This window comes from Pleurodeles waltl, chromosome 4_2 (genome assembly GCF_031143425.1).
Source record: "Pleurodeles waltl isolate 20211129_DDA chromosome 4_2, aPleWal1.hap1.20221129, whole genome shotgun sequence".
NCBI lineage: Eukaryota > Metazoa > Chordata > Amphibia > Caudata > Salamandridae > Pleurodeles > Pleurodeles waltl.
Window position 1 is genome coordinate 932,257,966 of NC_090443.1, and position 19,562 is coordinate 932,277,527.

The window sequence follows — 19,562 nt, forward strand, 5'->3', positions numbered from 1 at the left end:
CGATGGAGCGCTGTTGAAATATTTCCTTATGTGTGTATTATTGGTCGGTATAAGATGAATCCTGAGTACTAACCAGAGTGAGGTTTGCGGGTCAAATCTTACTTGCATTTGTGAGAAATTGTTAGAAATGGGGTCTTTGGTTGGTAGTCAGGTTACCCCCTGTCCAAGCAAGGATCCTCATTCTAGTCAGGGTAAAAGAGAATCACACTCAGTTAACCCACGCTTATCCCCTTAGTAGCTTGGCACAAGCAGGCAGGCTTAAGTCAGAAGCAATGTGTAAAGTATTTGTACCAACACACACAGTAAGACAGTAAACCACTGCAAAAGGACACAACACAGGTTCAGAAAAATAATAAATATTTTATCTAAACAAACAAGACCAAATACAATGAAAATCCACAATACACCATTAAACCTGTGATTTTAGCACTTAAAACACAAAAATAGTGCCTAGAAGCCCAAATGCTTCAATTTGATATTAAGCGGCGTCGTGATGGAGTTGTTTCCTACAATGCGACACCACTGGCGCCATTTACGGAGTCGTACGACCCCCATGTACAGTACTTTTGTAAACAAGTAGAAAACAGGATGGTGCATGGAGTCGGGGACCGAGGTGTCGCTGGATCCGATGCGGCGTCGGTCCCGGTGCTACAGGGCAGAGGAGCAGAGGTGTTGCACAGTGGTATCAGGTCCTTACTGCAGGACGGCGAAAGTGAGGTGGCGTCGGTTGCGAGGTGTCGGTCCCTTGGTTCCAGCAGATACGGAGTCCGGTGAAGTCCCGATGCTGCTGGGCGACCTCATGAGGTCGCGATGATGTCACAGGGCCACAGACACTGTGATTGCGTCAGATTTCACAAACGTCAGACTTACGACACTCCGATCTCTGCAAATTCGTGCCGGGTCAGTGACTGTGGCGACGCAAAGCCTGCGGAATCATTAGGGTTGTCAAGCTTCTGCGAGGTCTATGGCTTTAGGTGCAGGCGGCGTTGCGGGTTTCGTGCAGCGGCGTCCTTAGCAAAGTCGCACGCCATTGTCTGGCGTCATTAGACAGATTTTCTCCAGGAATGCACTTCCAGGGACCCTGGGAAATGCAATGGCACTCTCTGGCAAGCTAGAATCCACAGTATTCAGACTCAGAACTGGATGGTGAAGCCTTTGCTGTTCCTGAGGCTTCAAAACAGAAGGCAAGCTCTTCTCCAAGCCCTTGGAGATACCTCTCAAGCAGGAATGCACAACAAAGTCCAGTCTCTGTCCTCCTGCACAGGCAGAAGCAGCAACTGCATGATAGCCCAACAAAGCACAGTCTCAGGCCAGGGCAGCACTTTTCCTTAGCTCTACTCCAGACAGAGGTTCCTTTTGAATCCTTGAAGTAATCTAATTTTTAGGGGGTTTGGGTCCAATACTTATGCCCCTTTCTGCCTTTGAAGTTGCTCAACCTCAAGGAAAAGTCTCACAAGATCCTACCTTGCCCACGCCAGGTCCCAGACACACACCAGGGGGTTGGAGACTGCATTGTGTGAGGGCAGGCACAGCCCTTTCAGGTGGGAGTGACCACTCCTCCCTCCCCTCCTAGCACAGATGGCTTATCAGGATATATAGGCTGCACCCCACCTCCCTTTGTGTCACTGTCTGGAGGAAAGGTGCTAATAGCCCAACTGTCAAACTGACCCAGACAGGCAATCCACAAACAGGCAGAGTCACAAAATGGTTTAAGCAAGAAAATGCCTACTTTCTAAAAGTGTGATTTTCAAACTAACAATCTAAAAACCAACTTTGCTAAAAGACGTATTTTTCAATTGTGAGTTCAGAGACCTCAAACTCCTTATTTAGATCTGCTCTCAAAGGAAATCTGCACTTTAATACTATTTAAAGGCAGCCCCCATGTTAACCTTTGAGAGAGATAGGCCTTGCAACAGTGAATACCGAATTTAGTAGTATTTCACTGTTAGGACATGTAACACACATCAGTACATGTCCCACCTTTAGCATACACTGCACCCTGTCCATAGGACTACCTAGGGCCTACTTTAGCGGTGCTTTACATGTATAAAAAGGGAAGGTTTAGTCCTGACAAGTGGGTACACTTGTCAAGTCCAATTGGTAGTTTAAAACTGCAAACACAGACGCTGCAGTGGCCATTCTGAGCCATGTTTACAGGGCTACTCAGGTGGGTAGCCCACTAGTAGCATTTGAATTACAGGCCCTGGGCACCTCTAGTCCACTTTACTAGGGACTTCCTTGTAAATTAAATATGCCAATCATGAATAAGCCAACTGCACATATATTTTACATAGGAGCACTTGCACTCTAGCACTGGTTAGCAGTATCAAAAACAGCAAAAACAGAGTCCAGCAGATACATCAACAACCTGGGAAGCAGAGGCAAAATGTTAAGGGAGACCACACCAAGAATGCCTAGTCTAACAGAAAGCCACAGCCAGAAGAGTAGCTGTTTGTGCAAAAGGCCACAGTTGAACTTTCCATAAAGTGATAGAGTCCTACCTGTAGTAAGCAGATAAAAATAATTTTTGATGCTTGCAATATTTTGTTGTGTGAATTGAGTTTGAAGGATGAGCCGTGAGGCTTTGTAAGCCGCTGTGTGAGCAAGTGTGACCTCACTGGGACCGCCGTGGAATTGGTAAGTTGGTGAAAAGAGCCACGTACAGATTGGTGGACAACTGTGGTCAGCTATTGGTTGAGAATAGCAAGTGAAAAGGATTTGGGGATTGAAATACTTCCTGTTTTGAATTTCATTTCTAGTTTAAAGCCCTATTAAAGGTAAAGATGAAAACTTTAAAAGCATTAAAGAGTGCGATGAGAGGAGATGCTTTCATTCCAGTTAGAATAGGAGAAATTGCCCCACCAGAAGGTACACCTGCATACATAGCAATTGAAGAGAAAGGTCCATCAGCATGCATTTGGTTAAAACAGTGGGGCAAAATAACAGAGAAGGAAGGATACTTAGCTTTTCCTGCTTATGGATGTTTTAATAAGAAAATTTTAGAAAATCTGAGAAGAGAAGTTTATGAATTAAAGCCCCCTTCAAGACCAGCACAATTTGAAGCTCTAGCTATTTGGGAGCTGGTAGCCAGACAACAAGAAAAATTTAAAGATGAGAGACGAATGCGAAAAGCTGAGAAAACATTGTTAGAAGCCACATGGGATAATGGAATGTTACCTGCAAGGGGATGGTGTTAGACTAAAGTCAAAGAAAAGGAATTCTGAAGGAACTGAGTTGATGTCAGATGAAGCTAGAAAATCACTGACTTATGATAGTGATTTGGGTGATAATGAATTTATTATTGAGAAATCATCCTTCTCCATATGCAGCAGAAGAGGCAAATCAAGATGCTAGTGTTAGTCCAAGTGTGCCTTCAGTTGTGGTAAGACAGTCAAGTTCAGGTTGCAACTAATGGTCCTACTATTACAGTAACTCAGACTCCTGTGATTCATACTGTAGCCCAGCCTGTGATATATTCTTCAGTTCCTGTTGTTACTTCTGCACTGAGCATTACAGTCCCAGTGGCACCACAGTTATTTCAGAAACCAGTGATGGTCATGGTAGAGTCTCCACCTAATTCAATGACTCCCATACAAGTTGTTAATCAAGCTCAGACAATGCCAATGTATACTCCAGTAACAACATCAAAGTCATGTTCTTCAGTATTTACAGGTCAGGATGCTGGAATGATTTACTCGAGAAATCAGAATACTTCATCAGGTCCAGAAGCAGTAACAGTTCCTGTCACAATTGGCCCAGTTGTTCCATTGTATGCTCAGGGAAATAATGACAGCAATATGCAGATTTCTAACTCAGTTAAATCTACAATGATTTCATCTTTTAGTTCAAATGCAGAAATGGAGAAACTCAATGCTTCTTATGTCTCCAATAAATCAGACTTTTGACAAAACAGGTCTGCTTATAGACGTAAATTGTCCTGTGATCTCCCAAACTTTGGTATCTCCAAACTCAGTTCTAGTGTCACCTGAAAGAGTGATGGGTCCACCATGTAATACTCCACAATGTGTGCCTAAAGTGAATAATAATGTTTCCTTGCTGGCGCAATGTTCCACACCGCAGTATATACCACAGGCAGTAAAAAGTGTGACGGGGCTGTCCATGGGGACCCCTGCACTGCCCATGCCCCCGGCACCCCGTCTCCACCAGCCTTTGCATGGCAGTGGAACCACCATGCAAAAGCTGGCGGACACAGGGGTTGTAATCGCAGCGCTGCCCTGGCATCACCAGGCCATCGGCCGGACTAAAAGTGGGGGTGCCGGCGGTCCGACCATGTCGCTTTCACCACAATCGTAATGTGGAGGTCGAACTGCCACTTTGATGGCCGTCCGGCCGCCACTGTGAGTGTGACGGTCTTAAAACCGGCACACTCGTAATGAGGGCCTGAATCTGGTAAGATTAAAATTAGAATGAAAAGAAATGATTGAGGAAACACTTGGATTAAATAGAATTGACTCAAATAATGAAGATGAGTTACGATTCATGTGTAAAGATCTCACAAACTGAGCAGGATTTGAACATCAAAAATTGTCAGAGCTTGCGGAAAAATATGAAGTGGATATTGAGAAATCCAAACCATTAAAGAGGAGTTACAGATTATAATTAAATTCAAAATACATTGCAAACATGAGATCTCCTGGAATGATAATTTATATTAGAGAATTAATCCAAAGTATTCAAACATGGGGAGCATTAGATAAATTGGAAGTAAAGAGATCAGAAGATCTTCTTCAAACTCTACCGACGCTCAACAGAATTATAGTCCAGTAACAATATTACCAATCAGAGACATTCTTTGAGGGGATTATGCTCATGTCTCTTGGAGCATGAGTGATATTTTGTCATTCAGATATGATTACCTGAGATTGAGAGAGAAGCCACTTGAATTGTATCAACAGACAGACAGGTTTGTGAAACTTGCAAAATGATTGTAGGAACATGTAATTATTATTTTAGAAATAGTGGTCCTGGCTGATTTATGGATTGAATGCAAGTCAAAGCATCTCCTCTCATCAGTGTTGATTGGCCAACGAGAGAGCCTCAACAAGATCTGGTTACAGGTACGTAGTCTCCTGATGTGAGGAAATGCTATTAGAAAGTGATAGAATTTTTGAAAAAGAGAATTTCTCCCAAAGAGAATTGTTAGAACAGCTCAGGATGCAAAGGAGTCAATACATGCATATTATGAAAGATTGTTGCAGGCATTCAAGCATTACAGTGGTGCGGAGACTATTGAGCCCAAAGATATGATTCATTTTGTGTTCAGGTTTGTGCAGGGGTTGAGACGTGAAACTGGTAACAATGCTTAAGAGTCATTTGATTTGCTGGCAAGCAAAACCGATTGATGAAGCATTCCAGTTTGCTAAATATTGCAATGACGGAAATGACATGAAAGAGAAAAGACTGAGGGAGAAGACAATGGTGATGCAGAGTAAAGCAGCACAATCGCGGTTGCAGGGAGTACAGCAGCAACAGGCAAATATGCCAGTGGTTCAGAGTCAGGGACAGGTGAGAGGAAGAGAACGTGTTGGAAATAGAAATCGTTTTGAACTGAATACTAATGTTAATTCAGGTGAGATGCAGGTAATGAAGAGGATGTTACCTTGACATGTGTGTGGGAATTTTGGACACTGGAAGCAAGAATGTCCTTTGATTGTGCAAGAAGGTGTTGTGCAGATGTATGAACATAGGGCCTCATTCCGACCCTGGCAGCCAGCGGTAAGCTAGTGGTAACACCGCCAACAGGCTGGCGGTGTACCACCAGCATATTATGACCGTGGCACATTAGCCACGCCCATATCACTGGCCCCTCCAACATACCACCAGGCTTCCGCCTGGCAGTCATAATCCCCAACCGCCAGCCTGTCCATGGTGGTAAACACTGCCATGGAAAGGCTGGCGGTAAGGGGGACTCAGGGTGCCCCTGGGGCACCCTGCACTGCCCATGCACTTGGCATGGGCAGTGCAGGGGCCCCAAGGCACAGCCCCATCGAAATGCGCGACGGGTGCTGCTGCACCCGCTGCACATTAACATTGCCGCCGGCTCTATTATGAGCTGGCTGCAATGTTGATGTGACTTTTCTGCTGGGCCACTAGATGGAAACACTGTTTCTGTCCGCTGGCCCAGCGGGAAAGTCATAATAGGGAGCCACATTTACCGCCAGCACTGGTGGTATAGTGGCGCGCGGGGCTTCGGCGGTCTTCTAGTAAGACCACTGAGGTCATAATGAGGGCCCTGATCTTTTTCTAACTTTGAGAGGACAGAGATATCAGAATCCTAATGCAAATGTCCAGAATATGAATAATCAAATGCAGATTCTGCAAATGCAAATTCCCCAACAGCAGGTGCCTCGTTTTCAGGTACCACAACAACAAATGCAACAGCAGATGTAAATGATGCCACAGCAGCAGCAAATACAAATACCTCAACCTCCAATGACACAGCGGTAGGTAGTGCTTCCTCAGCAGAACATGTGACAAAGGTTAAGTCAAATTAGTCAGCAATTGATTACACAGTACCCATTACACAGTATAGATGAGTTAAGTGATGAAATTATGAGTGAGAGTTCGGATAAGGGAGAATGTGTGCTAACAGGAGCTACACGCTCTACTGTCAGATCTGCAGAACTTCCCAATGCGCCACTTTCTGGGAGAACAGTAGACGTTTTAGGAGTAGCGAATCAACACCTGACAAATCCAATTACTGACTTGGTTCCTGTTAAAATTGGTACTTTTGAAGGCATGCACAAATTTGTAGTCTGTGACTCAAGTCCAGTATGTCTGCTGGGAAGAGACTTGTTGTGCAAACTAAAATGTTCAATTACTTGCACGAATGATGGAATTGCCATTCAAACAAACTGATGATGAAGAATCATGGATATCAGTTGGCTGTAATCTAATTAATGAAGAATTCCCATTGATTACTCTTTTCTCCGCGTTTACAGTACAGGACCTGCCCAGTGACCTACAAGATACAAGTATTTCAAAGGTATGGGATGTTTGTGGATGAGATATTGGTCTAATTACAGGAGTGGGACCAGTCAAAGTCACAGTTAAATCTAATGCGGTTTTACTGAACATTTCCCAATATCTCATGGCACCAGACGTAATTGAAGGAGTTACTCCTGTAATTGCAGATTTCGATGAGCAAGGGGTTTTGAAAGAAGTGCTGAGCCATCCATGTAATTCTGGGTTTGCGAAAACCTAGTGGGAAATTTTGCATAGTTCAGGATTTGAGAACAATAAATTACACAGTGGTCAAGTGTTGTCCAGTGGTACCCAATTCAGCAGTGATTCTGTTCCAAATTCCATGTGATGCAGAATGGTTCACAGCAGTGGACTTGTCTCAAGGATTATTCTCAGTGCCTCTACATCAGCACATTAGGATAGTCAGTTTCTCTATTGTTTTAAATGTTGTAATCATGTGTGTTCCTGGTGTAGAATTCCACAGGGATTTTCAGAATCCTCATCAATATTTAATCAGGTGTTGAAGAACAATTTGGAATCATTGGAAATGCCTTTTCAAATCTACATTGGTTCAGTACATTGATGATTTGATGGTTGCTTCAAAGACTCAAGAAGCATGCAGGCAAGATAATATTGCCTTATTGAATCACCTGGGTGAAAATTGACATAAAGGGGGTCATTCCGACCTTGGCGGGCGGCTACTGCCGCCCGCCAGGCGGAAACCACCATGCGGCCGCCAATGCAGCCGCACTCACGCAGCCCCCATTCCGACATTCACGCTGGGCCGGCGGGCGCAAACCAAGTTTGCGCCCGCGGCCCAGCGGGAATGAGGCCGCAACACAGGAGCCGGCTCCTAATGGAGCCGGCGGTGTTGCGGCCGTGCGACGGGTGTAGTTGCACCCGTCGCGCTTTTCACTGTCTGCTATGCAGACTGTGAAAAGCTGGCCGGGGCCCTGTTAGGGGACCCCTGCACTGCCCATGCCAATGGCATGGGCAGTGCAGGGGCCCCCAGGGGCCCCAGGACACCCCTTACCGCCAGCCTCTTCCTGGCGGTGCAAACCGCCAGAAACAGGCTGGCGGTAAGGGGGTCATAATCCCCAGGGCAGCGCTGCTTGCAGCGCTGCCCTGGCGGATTATCACCGCCGGTGCATAAACGGCGGGAAACCGCCGGCCCCGGCGGCGCGACTGCGGCGGTACCGCCGCGGTCAGAATAGGGAAGAAAGCACCGCCAGCCTGTTGGCGGTGCTTTTGTCATTTTTTCCCTGGCAGAATGACCCCCAAAGTGTCTACACCAAAATTACAGTACTGTCAAAAAAAGTGAAATACATGGGACATCAAATAGAGAAAGGTGTAAGGAAAGTGTCCAAAGAAAGCATTACAGCTAGATTGCAAATGAACCTTCCCGTTACTAAAAGAATTATCAGGATGTTTTTGGGAATGGTGAGTTACTGTCACCAGATGATTTCCAATTTTTCTGTTATTTCCAAGCCTTTGCAAAAATTGACTCCTAAAGATATTATTGACCCAGTGCCTTTTGCTGAAGTTTGTATGAAAGCTTTTACTGAGCTGAGAGAGAGTCTGAGCAGAGCACCAGCTCTAGGAATGCCTGACTACACAAAACCATTTTCATTGTTTTGTCATGAACGTGATTGTTGTGCTCTGTCTGTCCTGGCACAGGTACATGGCAGCGTAAATCATCCTGTAGCATTTTTTTCAGCTACATTGGATCCAGTTGCTACTGCTTTACCAGGTTGTTTAAAGCAGGGAGCTGTGGTTGGTGTTAGTCTTGCCCAAAGTGAGAGCACTGTGAGGGGACATCCTTTAACTGTTCTGGTTTCTCACTTAGTTAAGGTCTTGCTTACCAGGACTAAGACTTAATACCTGACAAATGCTCAATTGACAATATATGAATTACTGATTTTGGGTTCCCCAAATATAACTCTGAGAAGGCTACTTTGTTACCTATAAATATTGTTGAATCTGAAAATGTAAAAGAAGTGGACCATGACTGCCTGGATGTTACTGAACTGTGCACCAAACCCAGACCTGATAATTAGGATACTCCATTAGAGAAAAATGACCAAATACTTTTTGCAGATGGTTCCTGTTTAAGAGATAATGTGGGAACATAGAAAGCTGGTTACGCTGTGTGCACTATCTCTGGTGTACTCAAAGCTTCATGGCTTCAAGGAGTATTTTCTGCACAAGTGGCTGAATTGGTTGCTCTTACTAGAGCATACTGTATTTCATCACAGCTCAAAATTATGATATTTACAGACAGCCAATATGAATTTGGTGTTGTACATGATTTCGGGCAGCTGTGGTCCCAAAGTTGTTTTATGACCTCTTCTGGCTCACCCATTAGAAACGGTGATTGAATTAATGAATTACTAGAAGCTTTACAATTACCTGAGAAAGTCGCAGTTGTGAAGTGTACTGCACATTGCAAAGCAAATGATTTTATCACTATGGGTAATGCTTATGCTGATCAAGTTGCTGGATCTTGTACACTTAATTGTGTCACTTTCAATGAAGAGTGGAAAATGTAAAAGGTACTGATGAGACAAGTCAAAGTTTTCTATTGACAACGGTTGACACTTGGGAAGAAATTAAAAGATTGGAAGATGAAGTTTCAGAAGATGAAAAAAGAAACTGGATAAAATTGGGTTGTAACCAAAGAGAAATTGATGCAATTTGGGTTTCAAATGAAGGGCAGGTAGTCGTGCCAAACTGTCTACTGACACAAATGGCTAGATACTATCATGGTCAAACACACTGGCAGAAATGTAATGATTCAAACATTTAAACAATCCTGGTTTAATCCAAAATGTAGACAGTTTGCAGAAGCAATTTGTCACAGATGCATTACATGTCAGCAAATGAACATGGGAAAGAGAACTGTTGTCAATTTGAGTCACATTGGAAGATCAGGTAGTCCATTTAACAGAATGCACATGGATTTCATTGAGATGCCTGTGTGTGGTGGTTTAAAATACATGTTGGTGATTGCCTGTATATTTAGTCATTGGATTGAAGCCTACCCACCATGTAGAAATGATAGCCTCACAGTAGCAAGCTGTTCCTTAGGGAGCGGATCTCAAGATTCGAGTACCCGGCCTCTTTAGAATCAGATAGAGGAAGTCACTTCAATAACAAGGTGATAAACATTCTACGATCAGCCTTAAACATTGAGCAGAAGCTGCACTGTATTTACCGCCCTGAAGCGTCTGGATTAGTGGAATAAATTAATGGTACTCTGAAAGCTCGATTGGCAAAAATGTGTGCATCTACTAATCTGAAATGGCCTGATGCTTTACCTTTGTTCTGATGAGCATGCGAGGCACACCTGACAGAACAAGTGGTCTCTCACCACATGAAATATTGATGGGCAGAGCAATGAGCTTGCCAGCTGTTCCTGCAAATGCGGTTGTAAGCATAACAGATGACTGGATTACTGCAAGAGTCTAGCTGATGTGGTTCGCTCAGGTGGAAGCAACAGCCGTGCTACCATCCCAAGACCAATGTCACCGTCTACAGGCTGGTGATTGGGTGGTGATGAAGAAGTACATGTGGAAGTCTTGCTTGGAGCCTAGTTAGAAGAGTCCTTTTCAGGGCATATTGGTGATGACGACTGCTGTGAACTGTGCTGGAATTCTAAACTGAATTCATGTGAGACATACTTGTAAAGTGGCATATCCTTTGGATGATGAAGATCCAGTGTTCCTAAGAGCACCAACAGAAACTGTATAGTCTCAAAAGCAGCAAGTGACAGAAACAGAGCAAGAGACTGCAAAAGTAAAGACAGTGCAAACTAGTAAAGATTCAGATCCAAGTACTCCTCTGACAGCTGAAATTGAGGACAATCCTAGTACTCCTCCTCTATCAGCAGAAACAGAAGTGGCTGTAGCAGAAGAGTCAAGTCTGAGCCAGAGGACCCTTGCAGAAGCAGACAGTTGGGAAAAAGAGATAAAACAAATATAATTTCCTGAAATAGCTGAAAGTGGAGTTGATTTAAATCAGTCATACAGATTTGACTCCTCCTGAAGTGGCTAGTGGTGCAGGTGAACCAAGTCAAAGTCAAAGAAGAATCTGTCAAATCCCTGCTAGACCAAGAAGAATAGTAAATCCAGCTGTATCATAACTGACTAGAAAACGTCAGAGAAGATAAGTGGCCTTCATTGCATGCAGCTGAAAATGTTTCTGATATGTTGTGAAGCATAAATGAAGAAGTAGAAACCACCGAAGGAATAGATCTGAGTGAAGAAGAAACAAGTACAATTCGAAAATCAAAACGGAAAAGAGTTGCAAGTCAAAGATACACAGGTCCTGAATATGTGTACCTTGCAGCTGATGAGTGAGAACACAAGTTTATATACTTTTGTTTTGATAGTGAAAATCCAAGTCAGCATTTTGGAACTTGAAATCACACTTGGACTGAGTTTTGAAATTACATTGTCGATTGATCAAGAGAGGCATTATACACAGGAAGTGATAGACAGTGAACAGCAAATTGTGATCTACTAAAAGAGACATTCGAAACTGATTTTGACAAAGCTGCCAAACTGTTTTTTGACAAGCTCTGGAGAGCTGTATATAATCGCAAGGAAAGCTGAAGATTATTTTAGATTTTTGTTGTGGCTGCATGGGTAACTCTATATTTTCTTTCCTTCCACTTTTGATTCTTTACAGGCCGTGAATATGAATCACAATAGAAACAATAGGTGCAAGTATGTGTGTGTTGTATTGGCAGTTGTATGTGTGTTGTTGAGTTTGTTGTTGATATAAGCAAGAGTATTTGTGATAAAACTGACATTACTTACACACCTTCTTTAATACCAAACATCACTACACTTTCTGAGTTAGATAAGTTCTATAAAGATTAGAGTTACTTACACTTAGACAATTCACAAGGAGATCTTTCTTCTAATGTTTACTATTGTTTGTTGTATGAATATGTTGAGACTATGGATGTGAGAGGATGGTATGTGTGTACAAAAATTCCTTCCCCGGTGAAAAAGGGGTTACGTATCATAGCTTACCACTAACTTGTGGGATCAGTTGTAGTCTTTTTTTAACAAGGCTTTATAATCAAGAATACATACAGGCCCTCATTATGACTTTGGCGGCCTTTTAAAAGACCGCCGAAGCCGCGTGTGTCAACACACCGCCAGTGCTGGCGGTATGTCTGGCGCCCTATTATGACATTTCTGCTGGGCCAGCAGACGGAAACAGCATTTCCACCCGATGGCACCACGGAAAAGTCATCACAACATTGAAGCCGGCTCGTAATAGAGCCAGTGGCAATGTTGATGTGCAGCAGCACCCGTTGCGCATTCCACTGCCCGTAATTCAGGCAGTGGAATGCACGATGGGGCTGTGCATGGGGGCCCCGCAGTGCCCCCTGCCAAGTGCATGGGCATTGCAGGAGCCCCCCAGGACCTCCCAAGTCTCCCATACCGCCAGCCTTCACACGGCGGTGTTTACTGCCATGGACAGGCTGGCGGATGGGGACTCGTAATTCCCAGGGCAGCGCTACTTGCATCGCTGCCCTGGTGGATTACAACCGCCAGGCTGCAGTCTGACGGCAGCCTGGTGGTATCGGCGGTATTACCATTGCGGGACTGCCACGGTCATAGTGTGGCGGTAAGTACTGCCAGCCTGTTGGTGGTACTACCGCCACATTATCGCCACCCGCCGGGGTCATAATGTATTTTTATTCACATTTTTATTTGTTTTTTTCTTTTGTTCCAATTAACCAACATTTGAGTAGTATTGCTAAAGCTAGAAACATAGACATTGTAGGAGGTTTCTTTGAGCCAACACTAACATTTGGTACAGCTTACGCTCACAGGAATAATTTGACATGCATGCTTTCACCAGTTGAGAAAAGTTTCCTGAATCAGGCTGATGATAGATGAAAGGCAATGAAGGAGAAAATAAAGGAAGGCTTAATTAAATGCATTTGTAAGAATGATCATGCATATAGTGTAAGTAACAAGCAAGGAAAGCTTGCTTTAGATTACTAACATGTAGGGACGTTTTGTATACACAGGCGTCAATCCAGAACTGATGCTAAGTTTATAGGAACAAATGAATGCAGACATATATTTCTATTTAGGAATGTATTGGACTTTAAGATAAATGGACACATTCTTGTGATTCCTGGTGTATATTATATTTGTGCTAAAAATGGCTATTATTCTAGGGATGGTATGGGACCTTTTACCTGGGAGTGGTTCTCCCTAAAATGTACCAGATTTACAACACAAATAATACTCATGACAATTCAAGACCAAGATCAAAAAGGGCAATCTATTCAGAAATAATTGGGGATATATTTGGAGCAACTCTTCCTTCTATAGGAGTTCTCCTAAATGACATGAAGATTGAGCAATTGTCAACCATTGTGGCCAAAATGTTAATAGATTTATCTGGAGCGTTAATTTTCATGGATACAGAAATGTTTGTGGTCCGTTCTATGGTTCTTCAGACATCCTTTTAGCAAAAGAGGGCGGAGTCTGTCAGGTGCTTAAGATGCAACATTGTTGCACTTTTATTCCAGACAACAATAAAGGAATTAGAAGTTACATAAAAAATGTGACAAATTTTAAAGCTGACTTAAAGGACCTGAAACAATCAAGTGTGTGGGACAATATAGGTTAACGTTTTAAAAGATTGAGAAATTAGTTGTGAAATCTTAGTCAGGGTTTTGTGGGAACAATACTGAAACCATTATTAATAGTGGTTGTGTGTCTCATTCGTATAATCGGATTTTACAAACTGTACATATGTGTACAATATATGAGAGGCAAGAAATAAACCAAGGAGGGAAGAAACAGAAATAGAAAAAATGAGAAGCAGATACTTTTGTGTTTTGAAAATGTTGAAAATTTGAGATAATCTAACAGTAGATATGCCAAACAAACTAAGCTTTGAAATGTCTCATTAATGTAGTGTTCTTTTGTGGTGGCATATATTGCCATCAGAAGAGGGATTGTGAGAGAGTAAACATTATTAATAAAAAATGAGTAAATAAATCGTAAAAATGACGTAAACTAAAAGAGCTTATTTAGAGAAACGTGCTAGACTTGTAAAACATGCATGTTTGAAATGTGGTTGACATGATGTCCATATTCTCGATTTCTATGCTAAATAATACATAACATTGAAAACATATTTAGATGAATCATAACCATTTGTACTGACAAAAGATAATTAATATAGATGAATAAAACTAATAATTTCAAATTATTTTTGATTGATCAAATAATGTACTAAATACGGTTTGAATATTAAAATTGCTTTATTCTTCATGTATTAGCTTTAGTTAAAAGGCCTTAGCCTCAGTATTATTCCACAGTACAGTGATGAGATGTTATTCTGACAGTGAAACTCTTTTGAAATATTGTTTATTAATTCCCTCATTGAAAGCTCAAAGTGGAAATCTACTGCTTTTCCACTCTGCTCATTGCGATAACAATTGAAAGTTTTAACAATGGGTCTTAGTTTCCGGTAGGAAGTAATATTAGTCATAAGGTCATGTTCTGTGCTGTTTTCTACAATGTTAATACTCTGCGGAAACTGCCATCCAGAGACGAGAGTCAACATGGGCCTATCTTGAAGAAACACAGAGAAAGTTATAAACCGAAGCAGAAATGTAGTCCAGTTGGTTGCTCACTGTCACACTGCATAGTCTTGTCCAAAGGGAGTTTAGCTAGTAATTTTTGGGATTCATTTAGCAAAGTTTCAGATGATGTAGTTCAGTTGAGAGAGGAAAAAGTGCTGTTAAGTTTATTATTCTAATAGTTCAGTTACATTAGGCCCAACATTACTGAACTGTTGCCCTTTCTAGGTTCCTGATGCCAATTGCTGAAAACCTGTTGTCCCTGTGCTCTGCTGACGACGCTGCTAACTGCTTTCACTCTTAGGACAGGTATAATCAATATGCATTTGTTTTTTTCTTGCAGGTTTTCCCCTTAGAAATACAAACACATATTTTTGTTAGTGCCATAGTTTAGATGTTTTCCAAATTAATTTTGTCTTCTTTTAAGTTTTGCATGTGACAAAACCCAGCCCCACACATGCTTTTGAAATCAGAATTTGGTAGCAAGGCTGTCTGACTCAGTTACTGAATTGAATGTTCATCAATTGATTTTGCCTGACTCAACTGCACAATTAATGAAATCTGTTGCTATTTCTTAAAAAATTCTGTTTTTATTCTGTATAATTCTTCTGGAGTTTTTAATGGTGATTGCTCTTATTAGACTAGGATTCGTCAGACGTTTTGGACAGCCTGTGTTGTTTTTTGTATTGCTATCAATAAACGTTTAAACTTTACTAAATTGGTGTGATGATTCATGGCCACATAGGTCATGGTGTGTGGAAATTACTGACTCCGTATTGGACATTTTTGTTGTTTATAGCTGTTGGTTCTTATTTGTTTGATTTGATGATCTTAATACTCCTATGTGAGTCAAAAGATTTGAGTCGACCTCTGAGGGTAGTAGATTTCACTGCCCTATTGCGTGTCACCTAAGCCTAATTTAGAAGGTCACACACCCGCAGTGTCACATACCATGAGGATCTGATTAAGCTGCTTTCGCTTGCTCTGTGGGTTGTTATCTGGAGAAAACTTGTAACATCACTCAATTGGTAGATTATTTCAGATTGCCTCTCACTGGACCATGGTGATCGTATCCCTTGGTTGAGATACGTCAATAAAGATTTTGAAAAGTTAGGATTACCAGATGCCTTCTCTGCACCAAATTGAGGCAACCTTTTTTCCAAGGAAATGCTGAAAAAATTATTTCGCAAAAAATGTAATGAGGCTAGGATCTCGACAAATGCAAATAAATCAACTTTAAGTGCCTATGCTCTGATTACAACTACAAATATGAACTGTGCCTCAGCTGCTTAACCTATGTTTATCATAGATTCCTACTAATAAGGATTCAACTCAGTATAATTGAGGGTCTAGTAACCTCTCCAGAAAAGGGGCTCTGGAAGATTCATTTGCCCCTGTGTTCTTGTGATAATACATCAGCCCACCTAACAATGCATTTTAATCTTTTTTTGTCATTTTTGTAGGATGCCGATGAAAAAGTGTTTATTACTTTTACTGCATACATACAATTTTACATATCATAGATTTGCTTCTTCCTTTTTACAAGAACTCTTCTCAGTTTTAATATGTACTTCTTCTGCTAGTGCTATTCATCACGCAGTCACATTAAGGAACTTGTTGAATGCAACATAAGGTGTTACATGGCTGGACTGTACACATCTTCTGTGCTGCTAAGTTCAATGCAATTTATGGTTCTTCGATCCCTTACGAACCATTCTTGCCTATTATGCTGCTGTTGTGACTGCACTTATATTATATTTATGTAATAGATTTAATATTTTTTATGGCCATTTATTGCACTTTGTATTTTATTATATGGACGTGTTATGCATCTTTTATCGCTTTTATTAGCAAAATTAAGTATATTGATTGATTGATTTTCTTTCTTGTAAGTTACTTTTCAGGTGAAATAAGTTTGTACTTTATTTAGCTCACTTTTACAGTTTAAAGTGTCAAAACATTATTTATTGAACATATCAAAACTCAATAATGACACTTGATATGCTTCTTTTTGCAGGTTGTCACGCTGGTCTCCCTGCTCTTCACTATTGGAGCCATTGTTGTGTTCTTCGAGGAGACAAAAGGCCAGTTCCTTTATGAAGCCAACTTCACACATTCAATGCAACATGGCTCTCCTAGTATTGTCATGACCATCTCAGGGGAGCTGGAGTTCTACCATGCCACATATCTGCCTTATCTAGAGCTCCTATGTGTCCTTTGGTTCATCGCTGAGTTCTGCTTACGCTTCTTCTTTTGCCCAGATAAGAAAAAATTCCTATTAAATCTTCTAAACATTATGGATTTCATATCCCTTCTTCCGGTATTCATTGAGTTGAGTGCTGTTGGACGCCCTTTGAAGCTATCAATACTGTGGCTAGTTCTGGGTTTCATGCGTCTAACTTACATCATACGACTCATTCGATTTCTTAGGATGCTAGAATCTGTATTGATCGTTAGGGTCCTCTCCGGAACCCTTAGATCCATTGTTCGGGAAATCCTAATTTTGATGCTTGTTTTGACCTTTGAAACACTCTTCTTTGCCACACTAATGTTCTATGCTGAGTTTCATACAGTAGAATCTCACTTCTTTTATGAAAAATACTTTGGAGATATATATTCAGCCTGCTGGTGGGCAATAGTGACACTAACCACTGTGGGCTATGGTGATGTATACCCAATAAGTGTATTTGGCAAGGTCGTGGCAGCCGTAGCGGCAATGTCGGGCATTATGACAATTGTGATACCCATTCCAATATTAATAATCAAATTTCAGCACTACTACTCCATTGCCTTGGCACATGAGAAGTTGAAAATCAGTCGCAAGAGGTACTCCTAGTGACACAGTCATCCACTTGTGGTCTCAGATTATGCGGATTGGAAAACAGTGAAAGCGACACGTATAAAAAAGTAATGGGGAAATTGTTAGTGAATTAAACCTATGCTTCATCTTTACTATCAATTATTTTAAGAAAATTCCTAACCTTTTTCTGCAGCTTTGTAATTTGTGCCAACCCTGCACTGAAGAAAACTATACAAGCACTACTACTGCAATATAGATTGGCAAGTTTTTGACTGGCAGAGCCAGGGCAATGTCATGTTTTACAAGGATTTTAACAGATAGTCCTGTGCTAGTTTGTGCAATATTGAGACAACACATAACATTGATTTTAATGGCCACTATATATTGTCCACATGTAATTCTTTATTCAACACCGAATTCAAGATGCCATTGTGCATTCTGCTGCTGGGCACTTCTGGAGGTTCTTCTGCATTACAGATTAGCCCAGATCAGCAACGGGTTGGAAGCAGCCCAGACTGGATGCAGGCCATTAAAGAAAACCTAAATAATGTCTGATGATCAGCTCTAGTTGTTCAATGCATTTGTTTAAAATATAATCCTTGTCTCTGACACAAGCTAAAGACCTAATCGTCCACACTCATGTCCCCTAAAAATCTCCTAGTCTTTGGTATTTCTCATACCGCACTGCCATCCTTTGGAGCACATCACACCACTTGACTTTAACCCTTTGAATTCTCAAATCAACTTCTAAATCAATAAGAGCCAGATGTATGAAAATCTTTTCCTGGTCGCAAATGGCCTGGTAAAAGTATTTTCCCCATGTAACAATCCTATTCTACGAGTCGGTAACCTGGTAACAACTTGCAAAATAGATTTGTGAGTCGCAATTATAAAGGGGCGTGGCAAGGGCCTTCCTCCTAATTGCAATTTGCAGGAGAGTGTATGATTGTTTTGTGACCATGAATGCGGTCACAAAATAATCACAGTTACCACCAACTTCAAGTTGGTGGCAAACCCATTCGCAAACGTGAAGGGGTCCCCATACCCATATTCAAAAAGGAAAGACTTTATGCATTCTAGTTCTCTGGAAACGCTCCTACAATCTATCTTGAGCTCCCTTGCCTCAGAAGTAAGGGGTAATCCCACCATGGCTTCTTTAAAGAGAAGAGTTAAAGCAACACTGCTCACAAAACAGCTGCTGCCCCATTGTACGCCCAGTTAATTCTTGAAGTGAATCAACTATTCCAACACGTAGGGCTTAAACACAGAGTATGCCAAAGCTAATCAGCTCAACAAAAATAAGTGGCCTTGCTAACCTCTCCTTTGGAAAATCTGATGACTATTTACGTACATTATGTAACGAACATACTATATTTTTACCTAAAGTTCTCTGTAATCAACATTGTAAGATCACTGTTTGTGTGTCACTGTGCAGTGTCCGATTGAGGTATGCGCTTAATAAAATGCCTATAAATAAAGAAATAAAGTAAGAGTTTTCACCTATGCTTCTTGTATGATTTATGCAGGTATTTCGCATATCCTATGGATTTTTCCGCAGGGATATTCCAAAAAGATTCAACTAGCAAAAATGTGTACATGAAAATACAACTCATAATTTATTTCAAGCACACGCAGAATACAGCGGTATTCTTAAAAAGGAGCATACTTCAAAGAAATTATGGTTGTAAACAGCAGAAAACGTATGGGTCAATTTACTCATAGCTACGGCCTGGCTTTTGTCTGGGACTTTGAGCACACATCCATAGACATAACCAGGAGCGAGGACCAAAAAACATGTGACAATGGCAGGTAGGAAAACGCACTACTTGCAGGACTACAACTGTTTTAATTAAAAAAAGACTGCATGCAATAGAAATATGCTGAAGACTGAGGCCCATATTTATACTTTTTGACGCTAAGCTGTGCTAATGGAGTTTAGCGTCAAAAAGTATAGCGCCGGCGAGCGCCATTCCAAGACGCCTGCTGGGCTTCTTAATTATGGAATGGCGTTAGCCGGCGCAAAGGATGGGCTAGCGTCAAATATATTGACGTTAGCCAGGTGGGGTTGGCGGTATGGGAGAAGGTGGTTTAGTGTCCAAAAATGATGTTAGACTGGTTAGAGTAAAAAATTATGTCTCTAACCAGTCTAGCATC

General features: G+C 41.6%; 1 protein-coding gene across 2 annotated transcripts in view; it reads left to right on the plus strand.

Annotated features, from left to right (window-relative positions):
- Window positions 1-18,907, plus strand: part of LOC138293492 (voltage-gated potassium channel KCNC1-like) — a 129,677-nt gene extending 110,770 nt beyond the window's left edge. For both annotated transcript variants that reach the window (XM_069232732.1, XM_069232731.1), the window contains one exon: window positions 16,626-18,907. In XM_069232732.1, the coding sequence (XP_069088833.1) occupies window positions 16,626-17,444 (819 nt within the window). In that variant the 3' untranslated portion in view covers window positions 17,445-18,907. The remainder of the gene's footprint in view (window positions 1-16,625) is intronic.
- The last annotated feature ends 655 nt before the right edge of the window (window positions 18,908-19,562 follow it).